Source organism: Neovison vison, chromosome 8 (assembly GCF_020171115.1).
Source record: "Neovison vison isolate M4711 chromosome 8, ASM_NN_V1, whole genome shotgun sequence".
Lineage (NCBI taxonomy): Eukaryota > Metazoa > Chordata > Mammalia > Carnivora > Mustelidae > Neogale > Neogale vison.
In genome coordinates this window covers 108694047-108715830 of record NC_058098.1, presented here as the reverse complement: position 1 = coordinate 108715830, position 21784 = coordinate 108694047, and the positions used below count along the sequence as shown (strand labels likewise).

At 38.9% G+C, this 21784-nt stretch overlaps 1 protein-coding gene and 1 non-coding gene across 2 annotated transcripts in view; both read right to left on the bottom strand.

Annotated features, from left to right (window-relative positions):
- Positions 1 to 1518: 1518 nt before the first annotated feature.
- The window catches only part of BUB1 (BUB1 mitotic checkpoint serine/threonine kinase), a 44351-nt gene continuing 24085 nt past the window's right edge, over positions 1519 to 21784 (bottom strand). The window contains exons 16-25 of the mRNA XM_044261638.1: positions 20895 to 21069; positions 18579 to 18666; positions 14802 to 15040; positions 13526 to 13669; positions 5109 to 5224; positions 4627 to 4788; positions 4281 to 4438; positions 4010 to 4184; positions 3382 to 3488; positions 1519 to 1838 (exon numbers count right to left, since the gene is read on the bottom strand). Of these exons, the coding sequence (XP_044117573.1) occupies positions 1643 to 1838; positions 3382 to 3488; positions 4010 to 4184; positions 4281 to 4438; positions 4627 to 4788; positions 5109 to 5224; positions 13526 to 13669; positions 14802 to 15040; positions 18579 to 18666; positions 20895 to 21069 (1560 nt within the window). The 3' untranslated portion in view covers positions 1519 to 1642. The remainder of the gene's footprint in view (positions 1839 to 3381; positions 3489 to 4009; positions 4185 to 4280; positions 4439 to 4626; positions 4789 to 5108; positions 5225 to 13525; positions 13670 to 14801; positions 15041 to 18578; positions 18667 to 20894; positions 21070 to 21784) is intronic.
- Positions 16834 to 16973, bottom strand: LOC122916678. Its single transcript, XR_006386296.1, has one exon. It is a non-coding gene; the product is annotated as a small nucleolar RNA SNORA29 (small nucleolar RNA).

Genomic DNA, 21784 nt, shown 5'->3' with positions numbered 1-21784 from the left:
TTAATCAACCAAGCCACCCAGGTGCCCACTAACATAACATTTTAAATGCATCAACCTTTGACCCTGCAATTTGTTTCTAAGAATTTACAGATACAGCATATAATGAAATATTAGTGTCATTAACAAAAATGAGACCATCCTACATGTATATACACCCCATACATTAAATTTAAAAAAACCACAATATGCCAGTGGTATGAAAAATATACAGAAATATGTATAAAATCGTTTTTGTAAAGATTAAAAAAAAGTGAGCCATGGTTGCTCTTGGAACAGGTATCTGGTGGTTGGGAGGATGAAGCAGTTCGCTCTGTGCTCTTGAACTGGGTGTCACCTCAGATTTCTTTTCAACATAATGCTAAAGAAAGGAGGGAGGACACTTCCAGCTTTAAAAGCCAATAAATGCTAAGTTGGCTGCTATAATTGTAGAGGTAATTAATGATTTATACAGCTTGTAAAACTATTTTCAAGATGGGATATATTCCTTTGAATGGTGCTTTTTTTTTTTTTCTTAAGATTTTATTTATTTATTTGACAGCGATGACAAGCAGGCAGAGATGCAGGCAGAGAGAGAGGAGGAAGCAGGCTCCCTGCTGAGCAGAGAGCCCAATGCGGGGCTCGATCCCAGGGCCCTGAGATCATGACCCGAGCTGAAGGCAGCGGCTTAACCCACTGAGCCACCCAGGTGCCCCAGAATGGTGCTTTTAAAAAATAAAGAAGCTTGGGATGCCTGGGTGGCTCAGTTGCTTGGGCAGCTGCCTTCAGCTCGGGTCATGATCCCAGCATCCTGGGATCGAGTCCCACATCGGGCTCCTTGCTCGGCAGGGAGCCTGCTTCTCCCTCTGCCTCTGCCTGCCATTCTGTCTGCCTGTGCTCGCTCTCTCTCCCTCTCTCTCTCTGATAAATTAAAAAAAAAAAAAAAATCTTAAAAAAAAAAAAAAAAAGAAGCTTAAGGTTTATACCTGTTACATTTCCCAGGGATAGAACTGCAGAACAATAAAGAACAGACAAATTTTGGGGTGCCTGAGGGGCTCAGTCAGTGAAGCCCCTGACTTGATTTTGGCTCAGCTCATGATTCAGGGTCCTGGGATGGAGCCCAGCCTGCGGCTCCTTGCTCAGTAGGGTATCTGCTTAATGATTCACTTTCTTTCTGCCCTTCCCCCTATCTTATCTCTTAAATAAGTAAATAAGCCTTAAAAAAAAAAGAAAAAAGAAAAAGAACAGGCAAATTTTATCCATAAAAACTTGAAATCCTTTGAATATCTTTGGAGAATTTGTTTATTATATACAAATACAAACCCTCACCTTAGAAAAAAGCTCTTACCCCTTTTTTGGCTTAAAGGGGAAGAGGAGAATGTTTAAAAGCCTTTTTAGAGAATATTCAAATCCAAATTATTCTCCCGAATGCCTGCATCCCAAGAGGTGCCCCATCACCTGCAATGTGTGGGTGCCTTACTAGGTTGTACACTTTGATGTTTATTTATAACAATAAATATTTATAACAACCAAGTCAGGTACCTAGATATATTTTGTGGACTTTATTTTTAAGAAACATTTACATAAACAAGAAATATAGAAAACCTCAAGGATCAGAGTGAGCAGGCCAGCATTTACGAAGTGATTTTTAAGGAATGTCCGTATTTTATTTTCGAGAACGCTTATATTCTAAGAGCAGTACGATCAGCCTATTACGTAGGGTCTTAATCTTGTTTGTATAGTGTTGTTGAAATATTTTCTTCAGTTTTTGTCTTAACAAATCCAAAGACGGAAGATGATGACAATCGGGAATATTCAACATGATGTGAAAGAACTCACTCCACATGTCCAGATGAGGCAGCCTGGAGACACAGTGCATAAAATACCAGGTAAACTGTAGTGTCCAACACACCAGGCAACCTCACTCCTGCCTCTGGCTTCCACGCACTTGGACAGCTGAAAAGAATCTCACCGACACACAACCCAAGGCATCAAGCACCGGGAGACTGAATCTATTACAAGTAAGAGGAACTAAAGACCCAACTAAATGTCTTAGACACGCTTTACTCCAAAAACAGGACTTAAGCAGTCTTAGTGTAGAGATAGGTCTGCAGTGGAAGAACTTTCTCTTTTATTTATTTATTTTTTAGAAAATCGATCCGTTTTTGGCTAGATTTACATCCCATACCGTCAGCATCTGAGAAGCTGGCTGAATGGTTCTGACGAGCCCCACGGCGTACATGCTGGGACGAGGGAGACAGGCCGGACTAGAGCTCGGGACAGAGCTCGGGACAGAGTTCCAGCTCCTGGGAGCATGAGAATGAACTGCAAAACCCCCATGGCATAGAGATAAGGCAATGGGGACAGAGCAGAACACAACTAAATTCAGTCCATTACTCTCAGGCCTGCTGAGGGCACTGGTGGTCAGAGAGAGAAGCCTTCAGAACAACTCTCTGGTCCTTTGATTAAGAGCAAGAGAAGGAATAAAGTATTTGCTAAATTTGATGACTCATGGGGCAGAATAAATCATAGCTGTTCTAAGTTTTCCTTCAGGGCCTGAATCTAATTTTATTTTTAACTGATGCTACATTTTGTAAAATTACTGCCAACAGCTTTTATTTTTGGGTTGTCGTGGGTGGGTGTGTACACGAGGGGTCGGGGGAGTCCCAGCTTAAATTTCCTCAAGATATAAACATATAAAACTCCATTAGGCTTTTTGGATACTAAAGGTGAGCGTATGCTTCTACATATGTTAAAAAAAGTTAACAAAAGTGTAAGTGATACCATGAACATGCATGTAGCAAACACACACCACCAACAGCTCACTCACGTGACAAAGAGTTAAGAGCCATCTGCGTTGATAGGAAGAGTTCTAGGCTAGTCATTAATTTTCACTACCATCTTATAGATGAGAAAACAATCTTACAAAAACTAGAGTCACATAAGGATGGGCCTTAAAATCTTGCCCTGGGACAGCCAGCTGCCCTGTCATGTTACTTTACAATCAACAAGGCACATTCTTTCTCATACATGATATCCTTCGCTTCTTAGAAGACACTTTTTAGGACAGTATGCGCAGCAAGATTCCCATTTATAAAGGCAAGAAAACAAGTAAAAATCGATGGTTCAGTGAGAACAAGTGATTTCTCTGAAGGGTAAGGAGAAGCTGTTGCCGGTGTATGGAGACCCGCCCCTCCACCAGCTTCTGCTGGGTCTAGGTGGGTGTCAGCTGCCTCCACTCCCGGAGAGTTGCAGTTGTCCAGCTGTGTGACTCACTGGCTGTGCTGTATTTACCCCAAGACAGGGGGGTTTCCAGGCCGTGACCGAGACCCCGTTTTCTACCAGATGGAACCCAGCATTCTACTGTGTATGCCCTCCCGCTGCAGCTCCCACACCAATTCTCACCTCCTAAAAAGACCTTCCGGCTTCCAGACGCCTCCTTCATTTCTCACTTTCATGTAAGTGCCGAAAAGCATGCAGTACACTGTTGCAGCAACTCCGAAGTAGTCAATCTATAAAGAAAATCTAAGTATCCGTGACTAGAACAGTAACTTATGCATCAGCATAGGAGGAGGTCTCTGCTTCGGCAGCTAGTTAAATCATCACAGGATTTTACTTTTAAGTCATTTTTGGGAAGCCATTTGTTCAGGGCCCCACTGGTACACTTTGTGTACCGAAGTGTACCAGCGACTTGCTGGAGGCAGCCCCTTTAAAGTGGTTCTTCCGGAGCTACCACGTCCTTCTCAAGTCCTCCATTTTGCTGTCCAGGGGCAAACACAGCACTCCAACCTCTCTTGCACATGGACAGCTTAGAAGTCGTCTCCCTCCCTCCCCTGGACTCTGGTGGTTGGCCTCCACCTGCACCCAGAAGCCTCTAGCTGTGGGGTGTGTCCATCACTGAAAACAACACTTGAGAATGGTCTTAAGTCCAAGGATGATGAGATAGGGTCAAACTAATGAGATCCCCAAGTTCATTTTAAAAATATAGCAAGCAAAATAAACAATTTTCAAAGCTCTCCCTTGAGTTCCATACCTGGTAGTTCCACGGCTTGTTGCTGAGCATCTCGATACACTGAAAACCAGAGGTCTCACACTTTGCTGTAAATGTAGTTCCTTTAGGAAAAAGTTTCATGTCTATACTCTGACCCAGGTCAATCAGCGCCAAGCCAGCAGATACATCATCGTCATCACCATCCTGTTCCAAAAATCTGTATTAACACAAACAAGGGCCAGGCACCATGAGCACAAATAAGGAAAGGCTGTGAGGGACACAGTAAGAACTGCATACAAAATGCAACACTTGCCTGTTTCCCAGTATGAAATTGTCGGGCTTAATGTCTCCGTGAATAATCTCACAGTCGTGCACTTGCTGAATCATGCAGAGCATTCTGATCGCGAAGGACAGGACCAGAGCTTGTGGCATCACTTTTTCTGGGGTGTTTTTATAGAGGTTAATAGCATTCTAGAAAGAACGCAGAAGGGAATCCTGAACTGGTCGCCCAGGACAGAGGAGCTCTCAAGTCAAGAGCTTTGCTCTCACCCCTCACCCACCACTCCAAGAGAAGCTCCAACTACAGAAGGTACGTGCCAGGCACCAGCCAACGATGGCCTTCAAGCTCCTGTTCACATCATCATGATGAATACACTTACTAGCAACGTGCCGTAGCTGTAGAGATCCCCTACTAATACACTGCCGTTCTGGAAGAAGTGGGCGGAATAGAATTTGATGAACATGTGTCGCATGCTTGGCTTCAGTCTCTCCATCAGCTGGGTCCCGATGTAGAACTCCCAGGGGTTGGCGGGCTTCTGGACCTGCAAATCAGGTGTGTGACATTCACATCCAGCCTCACGTTCTGGAAAAAGATAGTCAGAAAGCAACTTCCACCCCAGTAAAAAATGTGGGATAGAAAGTGATGACAAGCTAGGGACTGTTGCTCAAATATGCGACTTGCTGTGAGATCATTTCTGTGGCAAGGCCCTTCTAAATCCTTGCCATATGGCTTTTGTTTCTTAATCGTGGACTATAAACCTCAGTGAAATCACCATTGTCTTGAAAAAGAAAAAAGAGGCTGACAAACTCGAGTTCTAAAATTCATTTCTATACTATACAATGAAGTCCTCAGATTATTTACCTTTAAAACGAATTTCTGTTTATTTTTGGTATCATTCACCTCTCCATGGGTAACTTCATAGACCTGGGCAAAGGCCCCTTCTCCAAGAAGGTGATCGACATAGACCAGCAAGGAACCTGGAAGACAGAAGAGTCAAAATGAAAAAAAAAAGGGCTGAAAACATTATTTCTGGTAAATTTTGTATTTGTAGAATTTTCTTGGTGTTCACTTGCTTTAATAAATACAAATGGATATAGCTCCCTCCGGAGATATTTTCCTTCTTAAATGAGTTAAACACCTGCTAAAAACAGCTCCCCTTGGTAAATGATGGGCCAGGGGAACAGAAGCAGCACTACTGGGTGCCAGGCCTGCCACTGAATGGCAGGAACGGGGCAGACATCCTCTATTCACCAACAGTCTCATACCAAAGGCATAAGGCCTGCGCTGTCTACTTGCCAAGACTGTTGTGATGTTCGAAAGCACACACAAAGATCCTCTGTAAAGTGCTGCACAAAGCTCTACCATATGCCTTTGAAACCTCAAGTATTTTACACCTGGATAAAAAGGGCAAAGTATAGTCGCACCAATATTTTTAGTAGAATAATTACAATTTTTTATTCATGTAAAAATTTTATTTTAGAAGAGTTTTCAGTTGGGGCGCCTTTGGTGGCTCAGTCATTAAGTGGCTGCATTGGACTGAGGTCATGTTCCCAGGGTCCTGGGTTCAAGCCCCATATCGGGCTCCCTGCTTGGCAGGAAGCCTGCTTCTCCCTCTCCCACTCCCCCTGCTTGTGGTCCCTCTCTCGTGGTGTCTCTCTCTGACAAATAAATAATAATAATAAAAAAGAATAGTTTTCAATCTACTGAAGAGTTACAAAGACAGTAGAGTTTCTGTTTGCTCTGCACCCAGTTTTCTTTACTGTTAGCATTTAATAACCATGGTGCCTTTGTCGCAAAGATAGAACACACAATGGTAGGTTCCTAAACCCACCCTTTATCTGGATTTCACTAGTTTTCCCTTAATGTTTCAGGACAAATCCATCAAGTCTCCTTGGTCTCCTCCACTAAACTGTAACAGTTTCAAACTTTTCTTTTAGGTGACCATGACAGTTCCAAGGAGTGTTAGATCAGTTGTAGAATATCCTTCAAACTCAACTTGTCCTGCTATTTTTAATAACAGTGGCATGCTTGGTTTGGGGAGAAAGACCACTGATATCAAGTTGTAACAGATTTTAAGTAATTAAAAAAAAAATTCACGTGTTCAAAATCAAGTTTAAAAAAAGTAGACTTCTGATTTCTAGTTTGGCACTTTAAGGAGATTGGAAGTCATCTCTCCACCCCCACAGTAAAACAAAACAAAACAAACTGAAAATCAACAAGTCTTCAAAGATCCACTAAAGAACTGAAGTCAGAGGGCAAACTGTGGCCTCTGAAACTGGGGAGAAAGATCTGTGGATACAAAGAATCACAGCTTGCCAGGCAGAAGCCTAGGAGCAAAAGCCACCACTGGAGCCAGTACCAGAGGGATTATGACACAACTAACTCCTCAGATCTCATTTAAGGACAAGACTGAAGGGAAACCCAAAGCTAACAGGGGAGACAGAAATAAGGGCATGAATGGAAGGTTTAGCCTCTACATTGAAAAGAAATCATAAACAAAGCCTAATCTCAAGCCAGATAAATTTTACATTAGAGATCTATTTTATCTTAGTTCTTTTTACCCAGTGGATCAGGTCTGGCTTCTAACAAAAATGACAAAGCATACTGAAAGACAAAAACACAGCTTGAAGACACAGAGCAAGTATCAGAGCCAGACACAGATATAGCAAAGGTTTTGGAATTATAAGACCAGGAATTTTTTTTTAAAATTATGATTAATATGCTAAGGGTTGTAATGAGAAAAGGATAAAATGCAAGAACAGATGGGAAATGTAGGCAGACAAATAGAAACTCTGAGAAGGAATTAAAGTGGTAGGAAAAAAGCCCACTAAGACAGAAACGAAGATGTTCTTTGGTGACCTCTGCAACAGGCTGTACATGGCTGGGAAAAGAATTGTCAGCTTGTAGAATGTCAATAGAAACTTCCAAAACTGATCTGCAAAGAGGAAAAAAAAAATTTAAAAGATAGAAAAGAATGTTCAAGAGTTGGGGGACAATTACAATAGGTGTGACATATATGTAATGGGAATATTAGAAGGCAGAAGAAAACGAGAAAGGAATAGAAAAAATATTTAGAGTAATAATAGTTGGGAAATTTCCAAAATTAATGACAGACACCAAATCAAGGATCTAAGAACCTCAGAAAACACAAAGAAGGAAAAATAGCCAAAAATCTATACCTAGGCAAGTTGTATTCAAACTGCAGAAAATAAGACAAGAAAAAAATATCAAAAGGCGCCAGAATAAAACCACTTACCTATAGAGAAGCAAGAAGAATGGCACTGACTTCTCTGGAAACCACACAAACAAGAAGAGAATGGAGTAAGTGTTAAAAGAAAAAATGACCATGCAAAAATTCTGTATCCAGTGAAATAATCCCTTCAAAAGTGAAGAAATAAAGACTTGTTTACACAAAGATTAAGGGAATCTGTCACCAGTAACCCTGACTTGCAAGAAATGTTAAAAGAAGTTCTTCAGAGAGATGGACAAGGAGATAGACAGGAAACTCAGATCAGAAGAGTGCAGGAAAAAGTAGTAAATTAAGATAAAATCTTTTCTTATTCTTAATTGATCTAACAGAAACTGTTCTAAACAATAATTGCTACAATTTAAGTACAGCTTAGGATAAGTGAAATGAGTGACAGGATGGTTATAAGGGATAGGAGGGAAGAATGGGTAAAATTCTCTTATAAGGTACCTGGCATTCCCTGTGAAGTGTTACAGTGTTTTTTGAAGGTAGACCTGGATTCATTCTAAATGTATACTGCGAACTCTGGGGCAACTACGAAAAACAGTAGAAAATGAGGTATGACTGAAAAGCTAACAGGGAAAATGAAATAATAGAAACACTCAATTAACACCAGAGAAGACAGAGTCAACCTGGATGGCTCTGGAGGAGATTATGCTGAGTGAAATTAGCCAAGCAGAGAGGGTCAATTATCATATGGTTTTGCTTATTTGTGGAGCATAAGGAATAACACGGAGGACATGGGGAGATGGAAAGGAGAGGGAGTTGAGGGAAATCGGAGGGGGAGAGGAATCATGAGAGACTGTGGACTCTAAGAAACAAACTGAGGGTTTTGGAGGGGTGGGAGTGGGAGGCTGGGTGAGCCAGGTGGTGGGTATTATGGAGGGCATCTCTTTATTTGTCAAATAAATTTTTAAAAAATCTTTAAAAAAAAAAAAAGGAAGAAAGAGGAGAAGAAAATAAAGAAAACAAAGAACAAGGGCAATGAATAGAAAACAGTAATGAATATGGTAGACACTAATCCAGCTATATTGGTAATATTTCCAAATATCAGTAGACTAAATATACCAATGAAAACAGAAACTATCATGGTAGATAAAAATACAAGACCCAGCTATATGTTGTCTATGAGAAAAACACCTTAAATATAAAGACATACATAGATGAAAAGTAAAGGGAGGAAGTAAAATGGAGGAAGATATGACACGTTAAGATTAATAAACAGAAAGCTGGAATAGCTATACTAATTTCAGACAGAGCAGACATCAGAGCAAGGAAAATTATCAGGCATAAAAGGGGGCATTAGATAATGACAAAGGATCAATTTTCCAAAAAGGTATAACAATCTTTAATGTATATTACCTCACAACAGAGCAGCAATGTACTGAGGCAAAACTTGATAGAACTGCAAGGAGAACAGATGAATGCACCATTCTAGTTGGAGACTGTTGCACCCTTTTATCAGTAATTGACAGACCCAACAGGCAAAAAATCAGTAAGGGCTTGACTGACTTAAAGAGCAGCACTAATCAACTGGATCTAATTAACATTTATAATTCATTTAATTCATTTAACAACAGCAGACTATACATTCCTTTGAAGCTCATTTGGTGAGTGTTCCATAACACTCACCCAGACAGACCATTCTGGGCCATAAAACACACATTTACAATAATGAATACTGTTTTTCTGAAAATAAATAAATTGGAAAAAAAGAAAAAGAAAAAAAACCACACAATTACTGAATTAAAAAAACAAAACAAAAACAAAGAAATCATGAAAAGTATGTACTCCAACCATAGTGGAATTAAACTAGTAATCAATAACCGAAAAGATAGCTGGAAAACCCCCAAACACTTGGAGATTAAAAAACAGATGTTAAAATAACACATCAATCAAAGAAGAAATCTTAGGAGAAATTTTAAAATATTGAACAAGAAGAAAATGAAAACACAATCTACTAAAATTGTGGGGTACCTCAAAAGCCGTGCTTAGGGGGAAATTTATAGGATTAAATGCATATGTTAGAAAGAAGATCTAAAATCAATAATTTTAGTTTCCACCTTAGGACGCTAGAAAAAGAACAAATTAAATCCAAAGTAAGCAGAAGAAAAAAATAATCAGAGCAGGCAAAACAAAACAAAACAAAACAAAAAAGAAAAAATTGTCCAATTAAGACTAAAAATACTAGAGCACATATCAGTGAAATTGAAAACAGAACATCAACAGAGAATATTAATGAAAGAAAAAGTTCACTCTTTGAAAAAGATCAATAAAACCCCTAAGTCCCTACTAGGCGACCTAAGAAAAAAAGGGAAAGGACATAAAATACTAATAGTAGAAATGAAAGAGAGGACATTACTACAGATCCCATGAATTAAAAATATAATAAGGGAATACTATGAACAAGTTTGTGCCCACAAATTTGATTACCTACATGAAACAGACCAATTCCTTGAAAGACATCCTCTACCAAAATTCATATAGGAATATGAGACAAGAAATCAAATCATTAATAGCTTTCCTAAACAGAAAGCACCACGACCAGATGGGTCCACTGGTGAATTCTACCAAATATTCAAGGAAGAAATTATACCAATTCTCCACAATCTCTTTCAGAGGACAGAAGCAGAATGAATACTTCCCAACCCCTTCTATGAGGCCAGCATTACCCTAATACCAAAAACCAGACAGATGATACTACAAGAAAACTACAGAGCAGTATCTCTTATTAACATATATCTAAAAATCCTCAACAAAATATTAGCAAATAAAATCCAAAACAAGTATAAAAAAATTATTTACCATGACCAATTGGGATTTAATCCAGGTATGCAAGCCTGGTTCAACATTCAAAAATCAATTAATGATTCTGTCACATGAACAGACTAAAAAGAAAAATCATATCATCTTATCCTATGAAACAGAAAAAATGTTTGATAAAATCCAACACCCATTCATGATAACTTTCTGCAAACTAGGAATAGAGGAAAACTTTCTCAACTTGATAAAGAACATCTACAAAAACTTAACAGCTAACATTATACTTAATGGGGGGCGGGAAACTAGACAAATATTTTCTCACTAAGATTGGGAACAAGGCAAGAATTTCTCCTCTCACCACTCCTAATCAACATTATACTGGAAGTCCTGCCTAATGCAATAAAACAAGAATTTAAAATAAAAGGTATACAGATTGGGACGGAAAAAATAAAATAGTCCTTGTACACAGAAGACAGCATGGTCTAGCCAGAAAATGCCAAAGAATCAACAACAAAACCCTCCTGAATTAATACATGATAATAGCAAGGTTGCAGGATACGAGGTCAATATATAAATCAAATGCTTTCCCATGTACCAGAAATTAGTAAGTGAAATTTGAAATTTAAAAAACACAATACCAGGGGCACCTGGATGGCTGAGTGGGTTAAAGCCTCTGCCTTCGGCTCAGGTCATGATCCCAGGGTCCTGGGATCGAGCCCCACATTGGGCTCTCTGCTCAGCGGGGAGCCTGCTTCCTCCTCTCTCTCTCTCTGCCTGCCTCTCTGCCTACTTGTGATCTCTGTCTGTCAAATAAATAAATAAAATCTTAAAAATAAATAAATAAAAAACACAATACCACTTATGTTAGCATCCTCCAAAATGAAATAACTTGGGTATAAATCTAATAAAATACACATAAGATCTATAAAAGGAAAACTATAAAACTTTGATTTTAAAAAATCAAAGAAGATCTAAATAGAGATATTCCGTGTATATGGAGAGGAAGGCACAATATTGTTAAGATGGCATGTTTTCCCAAGTTGGTCTATAGATTCAATGTAATTCTAATCAAAATCCCTGCAAGTTATCTTGTGGTTATTGACAAACTGATTTTAAAGGTAATGTGGAAAGGCAAAAGGCACAAGTTGGAAGACTGACATTACCCAATATCAAGACTTACTATCAAAGCTACTGTAATCAGAACAGTGTGATATAGGTAAATAGATCAATGGGACAGAAAAGCCCAGAAACAGAGCCAAGCAAATACAGTCAACTGACCATTGACAAAGGAGCAAATATAATTCAGTTATGAAAGGATAGCCTTTTCAATAAATGCTGATGGAACAGGTGGACATCAACATGCAAAAATGGATCTAGACACAGAACTTACACCTTTCAGGAAAGGTTAACTCGAAATGGATCATACACATGAATGTAAAACATGAAACTGTAAAATCTCTAAAAGGTAACAGAATAGCTAGGGGACATTAGGTTTGCAGATGATGTCTTACACACAACACCAAAACATGGTCCATGGAAGAAATAAATTGCTCAATAAATTACTCAAAATTCTGTTCTGCAAAAGACACAGTTAATTGAATGAAAAGACAAGCCAAAGATTGAGTTACTATCTTTTCGAAACACTTACCGGATAAAAGTTATCCAAAATACACAACAAACTCTTGAAATTCAATTAGGAAAACAGGGGGAAAAATTCAGAATTAAGAAATCAATCAACCTGATTTTAAAAAAATGGGCAAGAGATCTGAATATATATTTCACCAAAAAAGATACACAGATGGCAAATAAAGATGAAAAAAATGTACATCATCATATGTAATTAGGGAATTGCAAATGTACCGTTACGCATCTATTACAGCAGCCAAAACCCAAATTGCTGACAACACCAGATGATGGTGAGGATATGGAGTAACAGAGCTCGCCTTCATTGCTGGTGGGAATACAAAATGGTACGAACCCCACTTGGAGGCAGTTTGGCGGTTTCTTACAGAAGTAAACATATTTCAGCAATCACAATATCCTTGATATTCATCCAAATGACTTGAAAACTTCTGTCCACACAAAAACTGCATAGGAGTCTTACAAAACTTGGAAGCAACCAAGATGTCCTTCAATAGGTGAACAGATGAACTGTGGTACATGTGCACAATGGAATATTTCCCAGCGATGGTGAAGATAGAGCTTTCAAGTCATGAAAAGACCTGGAGGAATCTTAAATGTGTATTGCTGAGTGAAAGAAGCCAATGTGAAAAGCTTGTATATTGTGTCATTACAACTATTTGACATTCTGGAAAAGGCAAAACTATGGAGACTGGAGTAAAAAAGATTAGTGCTTGTCAGGGTTTTAGGTAGAGGGCAGGCCTGATGAGTAGATGGAACACAGGGGATTTGGGGGGCAGGGAAACTACTCTTGATGATTCCGTAATGATGGATGCCAGCCATTATACATTTGTCAAATCCTACAGACCGTACAACACAAAGAATGAACCTGAATGTAAACTGTGGACTCTAGTTAATAATAATGTATTAACGTTAGCTCATGAACTTTAACAAATGTACCACACTAATGCAAGCTGTCAATAGGAGAAGCTGTGTGTGTGTGCGTGAGTGTGTGCGTATGTATAAATTATCTCGCAAGAAGTCTTGCTTCCACTGTTATTTATATCCACCCTGTTAACCATTTTTCTCAGTTTTGAGTATGCTTCAAGGGTTCTCTAGAAATAGCGTTGAATATGAGTATATGTTATCTTCCCCCTTTTAAGAAATATAAGGCAGCATATAATACTAGTGTGCCCATAACAACATGTTTTGGACATCATTCCTTATCAGTACAGAGCAAGCTATATTTTACTGTACAGGTATCCCTTTATTTATTTAAGCAGTCCCCCAAAGACACCTGTGTTGTTTCCAATCTACTGTTTTTACATGCACATACGTCATTTTGGATGTATGCAAGCGTATCTGCAGGAAATTCTTAAAAACGGATGTCTAAAACTATGCATTTTTTACTTTGATAGATATTACCAACTTGTCCTTTATAAGTAATAGTCCCAACAGGAATCAAAATCCGACAGTCATGGCTTAACAAAATGTTTTCAGCTTAGTACTACAGATAATCTATAACTCTTTACTTGAGGGAAGTGGGGTACATGGGTGGTACCAGAAGAAGAATCACATATGCATAGATTACCATCGACTTTCTATATAGAAGCAAGAGATAAAAATTTTTTACCCATATAGTCCTTACCCAGTTGAAACTCAGTCTTGGGCTTGATGGCTGGAAGTTTACACTGCCATTCATAAGTATTTGGATAGGATCTCACCGGCTTAGAAAGCCCAGATAAAAGTTTGAGAATCAACGTATCATCCCATGGATTCTCAACAGTCAAGTCTTAAAAGAAATGGGAACATAAAAAAGAAAATGAACTCAGTACCCAAGAATTTTCCCAAAGAAACTACAGATAAAACAAGTAGAGACATTCACTAAATAAGATTACAAAAGCCTTATCTTTAAAAGAGCATTGATTCAAATAATAACGATTTGCAAAAATCAAAATGGCTAGTGATACACAGTTCATTGTTATTTTAGATCAACAAATTTAGATCAATATTTAGTTGTGACAAAGGAAATGAACCCCAAAAGCATCTGTTCCACTTGCCTGGAACTGCTAGATTCTGCCTTTAACATAATTATGTCTTAAAGGCCGACCTGGATATCAGTTAGTTCTAACATCTCCCACTTCTATCTACAAAATACAAGGACTTTCAATACTTATATTATCTATGAGGAATTTGGATGCATGAGAGGTACTTTGGGTTCACAAAAAAGAAATCATTTCTAAAAAAGAATAAAGTTTCTGCTCAGTTTAGCATGCTATAAAAATTATTTTAGTGGTAGTTTTCAAAGACTAAGCCAGCATGATTAACATTTACGTAGTGTTAAGTGTGTGTAGGACCCTGTTCTGAGTAGTTTATGTTTAATAATCTACTTGGTCCTTATAAGAAGACTCTGAAGTAGGATCATCACCCCTCCTCTATAGAAAAGGAACGAGAGCCACAGAGAACTGAAATGATTTTGGCCATGATCACATGACTGCCTAAAGTGGAGTTAGGATTAGAACCTCGTCAGTCTTCAGAGTCTGTATTCTAAACCATGATGCAAGACTACCTAAGACTGTTCCTGTGTAACTAGGGGAAAGGAGTTAAGCCCTGAGCTGCTTACTTGGCTGGAAAATAGGGGTACCTGTCTTAAATTCAACGCCTGCCATAGGAGGCCCTCCAGTTCTAACTCCCTCCTCCAATGGTAATGATTCTGATACTTTCTCAAATTAAAAGAAATTAATTTGCCCTTCTACTGCTCTATGTTGTGTCACACTGTGATCTAGTTTGCAAGTTTTGTCTGAACTTGTATTCTACTCAATGACATTCAAGTCCCTGCTCTTTGAGCTTCTTCCACAAAACAGCTTTTACTAGGCTATTGTCCTGATTCGGGGACACAATTAAGACTGAACATCTGTTCGTACTTGAAGCGTTGACATTCTCAAGTGAACTAGTCTGCGTCCGTTCTGCTTGGTGCCCGGCACCAGCGCCTTGTGGATCTTCTGCGACGGTGAGGTTAGCGTCTGTGAGTTTACAAGCCTCGAGGCTCTGTGCCACCTCACTGGCCAGCACACCACCTGCTGCAGGCTGGCTCCCACGGAGCAAGGATGCTGAAGATATGTCTGCAGGGAATGCTGGTTCTGGGGTTTTCTCTTGAATTGAGCTGGATATGTTAAAGGGATAGACAAGAGGAGACAAAACCCATGATTACAAGTCTATTGGATGTGATCACATGAAAAAGTCCCACAAAAGTTTCCTTTTCATTCTATAAATGACATTTCGAAACTGCCTTACAAAGAGTTGATCAAAGCATTTTCTTCAAACAAATACATGCAAATACCTAGCCAGTACAGTATGAATAGAGATAAAATCAAAGACATGGTAACACAGTCAATAAATAGGCAAGCTAACACAATGTATATTCTTTGATGAGAAACATGGGGATGGGTGGGTTTATTTCCCCAAGATGTCATCAAGCTGGGAATCAAGACTGAATATTGAACTCTATTCCAAAACAGCTTCTTGTATAGCACTGAAACAGATAGAAAATGTCATAATCCAGCAACCTAACAGTTTCTTTCTCTATACCCACATATATAGTTGATCTGTATTATTCAGGGATCCCATATTTGTGTATTTGCCTATGTGCTAAAACTCATTCATGATCTCTAAATCAATTTTCATAGTGCTTCTGCAGACATGCAGGATGCTGAGAACGTGTCACCCTCCCGGAGATGGAATAAGGCAATGCTCTGTGTTCTCGTGTCAGCTCGCACACTGTAAACCAGTGTCCTTTCGCAGGATGTTTAGAAATATATTTTTCTGTGTTTTTGTGATTTTACTGTTTAAGACGTCCCTCTAAGTGCAGTGCTAAAGTGTCTAGTGTTCCTAAGGTTGAGAAGGCCGCAATGTGTCTTACAGAGAAAATATGTATTAGATAAGCTGCATTCAGGTATGAGTTTTAGTGCTGTTGGCCCTGAGTTCAACGCTAATTAATCAACCATAATTTATTAAATTAAGGTGTCTCTAAACAAAATGTTGTGAACAGAGGCTCGCAGGAACCAAACTAGGAACGATGGTACAGTGTTGGGTAATTCAGAGTTTGCACTGACTTTATACAAAAGAATGAGTGCAAACAGTAAGATTCGACTATGTACGTATCTCCACACACATCAACTCTCCTCCACCTCTATGCCCACACATACACCAACATATGTATAAGTATGCACCACTGTAAAAATACACATGTACATGCAACTTCCTGTTGCATTCTTACTACTTGACAGGCATTTTTTCTGGAAGGAATTTTTTTGAAAACAAATTAGGTTTGGAATAATTTCAGACTTAAAGAAATGTTGGAAAGATCATAGAAAATTCCCATATATTCCTCACCCACTTTCCTCAAATGTTATCAGCTCACGTGACAGCAGCTCCTCTGTCAAAACCAGTAAACCAACATTTGTCGTAGTACTCTTAACTAACCTTGAAACTTCAGTTGGATTTCACCAGTTTTCCCACAGGGCCCTTTATTTGCTCCCGGATCTAATCGTGGATACCATGTTGTACTCAACAGTTACTTACGCCTCTTTACTCCCTTCTCATTGGTGACAGATTCTAAGTGTTTCCTACTTTCCCAAGACCTTGTCTGTTTTGAGGAGTACCAGCCAGGTATTTTGTAGAGTGTCCCTTAATTTGGGTTTCTTTGGTGTTTCCCTCATGACTAGACTGTGAAGAATGTTTCAGAGATCAAGTACCCTTCTCAATGCATAACTATCATGAGCTGTCACTGTGAAATTAACCTTGATCATTTGGTAAATGTGGCATCTGCTAGGTTTCTCCATAGTCCTATCATGGATTTTAGTCACTACCTGTCATTTAATTCAGTGGGTGTAAGCTGAAATAGAATAATTCCCTGGTTCTTTCATATTAAAAATACTTTCAATATTTTAATTGATCAATTTTCTGTTCAGCCATTTCATATAGGAGGAGGACACGAGTAAGTCCTCCCTCTTCAGATCATGGCAATTTTAATCTATCCCACAAGCATAGCCATCAAAATCTATTATTGGGAGAAAATGTGGTAGTCAAATGGGAGTATTTTCAATGCTTGATATTACAACAAATCAGATATTAGGGGTATTCATGCACACAGAAAAAATTGTTTTCAAACATATAAATTGTTCCTAGCTGAGTATCCAAATTACTGTGAGTGTATAAGTTATCAATAAAACCCTTCTCCCTTCTCCATGAGAATTTGAGTTTTGGTTACTTTTTTAGCTCTTCTCTCCTGAAAACTGGAAAGCTCAGAGTATCATTGTCACCACGGCTTATGATGAACAATGACCATGACTGGAACTGTGTGCTGGACTGAGAGGATTAGAAATACATGCTGGGAATCCACAGGCTCAGGCTTCAGGTATGAGGACCTTAGTAATGGGCCTATTCTTTGTGGGGACACGGGAATCTAAATCTATAGTTTGCGAGAGCCACTGACACCCACAGAAATAAGGTTTCTAACTAGGGAAACTTCTGTATCTTGGTCCTAAGGGTTTCCTTGTAACTTAATTGTCTCATGCTGGTCAAAGATGATAGTGTCCTGGATAGTTATTTCCCTGACAACTGATTTCTGTCCTATATATTTCTATGTTAATCTTCTGCCAAGTGTGGCTTATGGCTTATGACTCTTGTGAGTCAAAAGTTTAGTCACATGTAGAAGATTCCTCATGGGAGGTGACAGACTGCCTATTGGGCAGAATTTTTAATTAAAAGGCAATTTCTGCTCATCTGCATTGATTGTATTATTAGGAAGTTAAGTATTTTCTACATGCTTATTTAATTTTTTGTTTTTTTTTTTTTTTTTTTGTAAATTCTGCTTATGTCTTTCATCCAATGGGGTCTTAGTTTAAGAAGAGGTCTTTAATAACAAGAGGCAGTACAACATAGTTGTGAGAGCAAGGCTTCCGAAATTAGAGATGTGGGTTGAAATTACAGTGCTGCAAATTAGAGAAGTTGTATGACTTCAGGTCATTTCTTAACTCTCTAGACCTGGTTTCCTCATCTGTAGCCAGATGGTGGGAAAGAATAGTTCCTACAACTAAATTTACTATAAGGATTAATTATAGGATACAGTACATAAAAAGTATCAGCATTACAATGGAATATAACAAATAGTCAAAGGATTACAGCCACTTTCAGTATCTGTTACATTAACCAAACTATTCAAATACGATGGAATTTTACTTCTGCAAAGCCCTCATTTATGCTACACCTGCATTTTGTATCAATACCTAAGAGGCTTAAACATTCTATTGTCTTCCTCTTGAAAAAAAGTGATTGCTTTTCTCAATTAGAATGGGTATAAAGAAACAAGTATGTGTTTGCTCACTTCTGCAATAGTCTTTACACTTTTACTTTGGCTGGTAAGAGTTAAGTGCAGTTTTGTTCGCAGAATGAGTAGAAGTCAGTCACAGGAGCTACTCTCACTGAGACTCTCTGCTACCCCAGCTGCTTCTCTCACTGCCCCGATGGACCCAGGGTTTAGGTTTATCACTGTGCAGCTATAGAGAGTAGCTTCTGGCTTATACCTGCAAGTCAGTGAAATCTCATTTGCCTCGAAGGGTTGGAATTAGGTATTCCGTTATATCCTCAAAGCAAAGCCAGAGTGACAGTGGAGTGACAGAACCACACCCACCCTCACATACCTGAACTTTCTGTCTTTTGAGGGTTCTCCCATGTTTTCTTCACAAGAATCCAGAGTCACATGGACATACTCTTTTGCAACCACATTTTCTGAAATATGTAGAAAATAAGACACAGACATTATGCACGCAAATGATTTCATATGGCTATAAAGTCCAGAATTTCTCTTACATTGAGTTTCATTATAATTTCAGAATGGTGTTCCATGATAAATTGTTCCATAATATTTTTAAAGTGGGAAAAAAATTACTAAAAAAATTTTTTATTAATTTTTTACTAAATTATTATTTATAATTATAAATTATTTGTGAGCATTTCAACTTTGCACATTCAATCCTTCAAGAGAAAAGGGTCCAAAGGGTGGCAGGTCTGCTGTGGGCAGGATGAGCCCCCTGTGGAGGTTTCAGGTAGGGGCAGAGGACACACCCTGCTTTAGAAGAACCTGAGGACAAGGACGTGGAGAGTGAAACACTGAAATGCATCTGGAGGGCAGAGATGTGGGTGTCTTTCTGTCTGACTGCTTTATTTAGTCAGTTAGTGTTAAGTTGATTAAACTGGTTTAGAGTGTTTACATCAGGAAGATACCTGGCAATACTAACCACCACTCTCTTTAACTAAAAACAAATAAACAAATAAAAACTATCTACAGAAAGACAAACTAGTAATAAATGTGGAGTGTGGGGCATCTGGGTCTATCAGTTAAGCATCTGCCTTCGGCTCAGGTTATGATCTCAGAGTCCTGAGATCGAGCCCCACATTAGGCTCCTTGCTCAGCAGAGAGCCTGCTTCTCCCTCTTCCTCTGCCTGCTGCTCTGCCAACTTGTACTCTCTACTTCTCTGTCAAATAAATAAATAAAATCTTAGGAAAAAAAGAAACGTGGACTATTTATATATGACTGATATATATATATATATATATATATATGGCAAAGCCAAGTATTACACTGGGCTAAAGTTTTTCAGATATTGCATCACCAAACAGGGGTTAAAACTTTTTAGAACTAGAACATTAGCTCCTATTTCTCCAACCAAAGTGCAAATACTCCAAGAATAGCCAATATTGACTCTGAAAGACTCGACTGATTAAACTTGTTTTCCCAAATGGAAAATACTTTAACATTTTTTTGGTTAAAGTAGCAAGCTTGTGATGGCACCTGGCAATTGTCCAAATTCCAACCGAACTCTCCTTAAAATACAGAAAAGAAAGTTAATATACTGGGTTAGTTCTTTAAAAAATTTTTTTACTCCTCAGTTAAAAATTTTTAGGTCTATAGGCTCAGACTTCACATTAAAATATGCTTCCGTGTAGGGGAGTGAAATTCTTCAACAATTCTTTCATTGTATTGCTTTGAGGAACAATTACTATTTTTAATAAAAGTGTCAGCAGTGACGGAATTTGGCTAGTAAAAACCTCATCAGAATGGTAAAGTGGTCCTTAATTGTCGATATAGTTTGTAGGTTGGTACTTAATAGGTAATAATTATCTGTGCTCAATGACAATGTCATCTATTAAGATTTAATTCAGATAAAGATCTTTGATATGCGAGTGTTAGGTTTAGGGGAAATAAGAACTATCCGTGCATTTTATCATTACTCTCTTGAAGTCAGTCACTAAAAAAATAAATAAATAACAAAATATGTTTTTCCTGAGTGTAGTACAACTCCAAAGTAATAGAATCTGTAGACACATACCAAGGACTAAAATTTGCTATTTGCTACTCTTAAAATACAAATGTTCGTTACTTTTTGCATTCAGGTAACTTAACTTGTCTGTCATGGCCATTTTGTTTGTAGTAAACGTAACATCAACCTATCTCCTGTACAGATGGGTTGGACTTGGCGTATCTGCCTCCGAAGGCTTCTGTAGGTTTTTTTCCTGTTCTACTGATAATCTCAGTTACTAAGTTTCTAAAATGCGCAGGCTTTCAGAAAACAGAATGTCAAAAGAAAAAGATCATACATGTCGGGGCGCCTGGGTGGCTCAGTGGGTTGGGGCCTCTGCCTTCGGCTCAGGTCGTGATCCCAGGGTTCTGGGATCGAGCCCCACGTCGGGCTCTCTGCTCCGCAGGGAACCTGCTTTCTCCCCTCTCTCTGCCTGCCTCTCTGCCTACTTGTGGTTTCTCTCTCTCTGTCAAATACATAAAATCTTTAAAAAAAAAAAAAAAAAAAGATCATACATGTAATAATAGAGTGAATGGATTTTAAGTTTCCTCTGGATGATCTTTAAACTTCCATTTAGAATTTCCAAGAAGAAAGCCGTAATCCTGAAAGAACTGAAGTTGGCAGAAGACAAGACACTGCAGCGGCGTGTCACACACCTTTATCCTCCAGAGCAGGCCCTGCGTCCACGGGTGGTTTGTGGAAAGGTGTGGATGCAAGCTGTGCGGCAGCTGTGAAGTGTCCTGGGCTCTTTGGACTGGGCGCCAGGGTTCTATTGCAGCGGACACCCCAGACGGTTGAGTCATCCAAAAACTCTTCGGTGTGAGGTACTTCCTACAACACAAGATGAACTGGAAAAAAAGCAACAATCTCCCCGTTTTGTCATTTAACTCATTGATACTGCTTAGGATGAAAAAAAAATGAGGAATTAAAGAGGAAACAGATGTCACCTCTGGCTAACACAAAGTCAAGGACACCAGGGTTCTGTTCATCTCCCCAGAAGTGGGACACTTCATCTTTAACACAACCCAGTGCAGTCACACTGTATTCAAGGGTCACATTTTATTTTTCAAGTTTTACTCTTTTTAATTTGAAAATTCTAGACTTACAGAGTCATAAAGACCGTGCAGAGTACCCACACACACTTTGTCAAACTCCCTCTGATGGTAACACCTTACGGAATTCTGGTGCATTTGTAACTACTAAACAATCCTACCAACTCTGGACGCTGCTTGGATTTCATCCTTTTCCTACTCAGGTCCCTTCCTTGTTTCAGGCTCCAGTCCTGGATGCCATGTTGTTTAGTCATCACATCTCGTTGGGTCCCTCAGACCTGCCAGCTGATTGGTCTGTCCCAGTCTTTCTCACAGAGACATTTTTGAATACGGGTCAGGAGTTGTATGCAAACTCTCTCCCATTTAGGGTTAAATTTTGGCCTTTTCTCATGTTTAGACTGGGGTTATAGATTTTGGGGAAGAATATCAGGGATATAGCTCCCCTTATTAGATCTCATTAGGGGAGACATGATATGAACACAACTTATAACTGA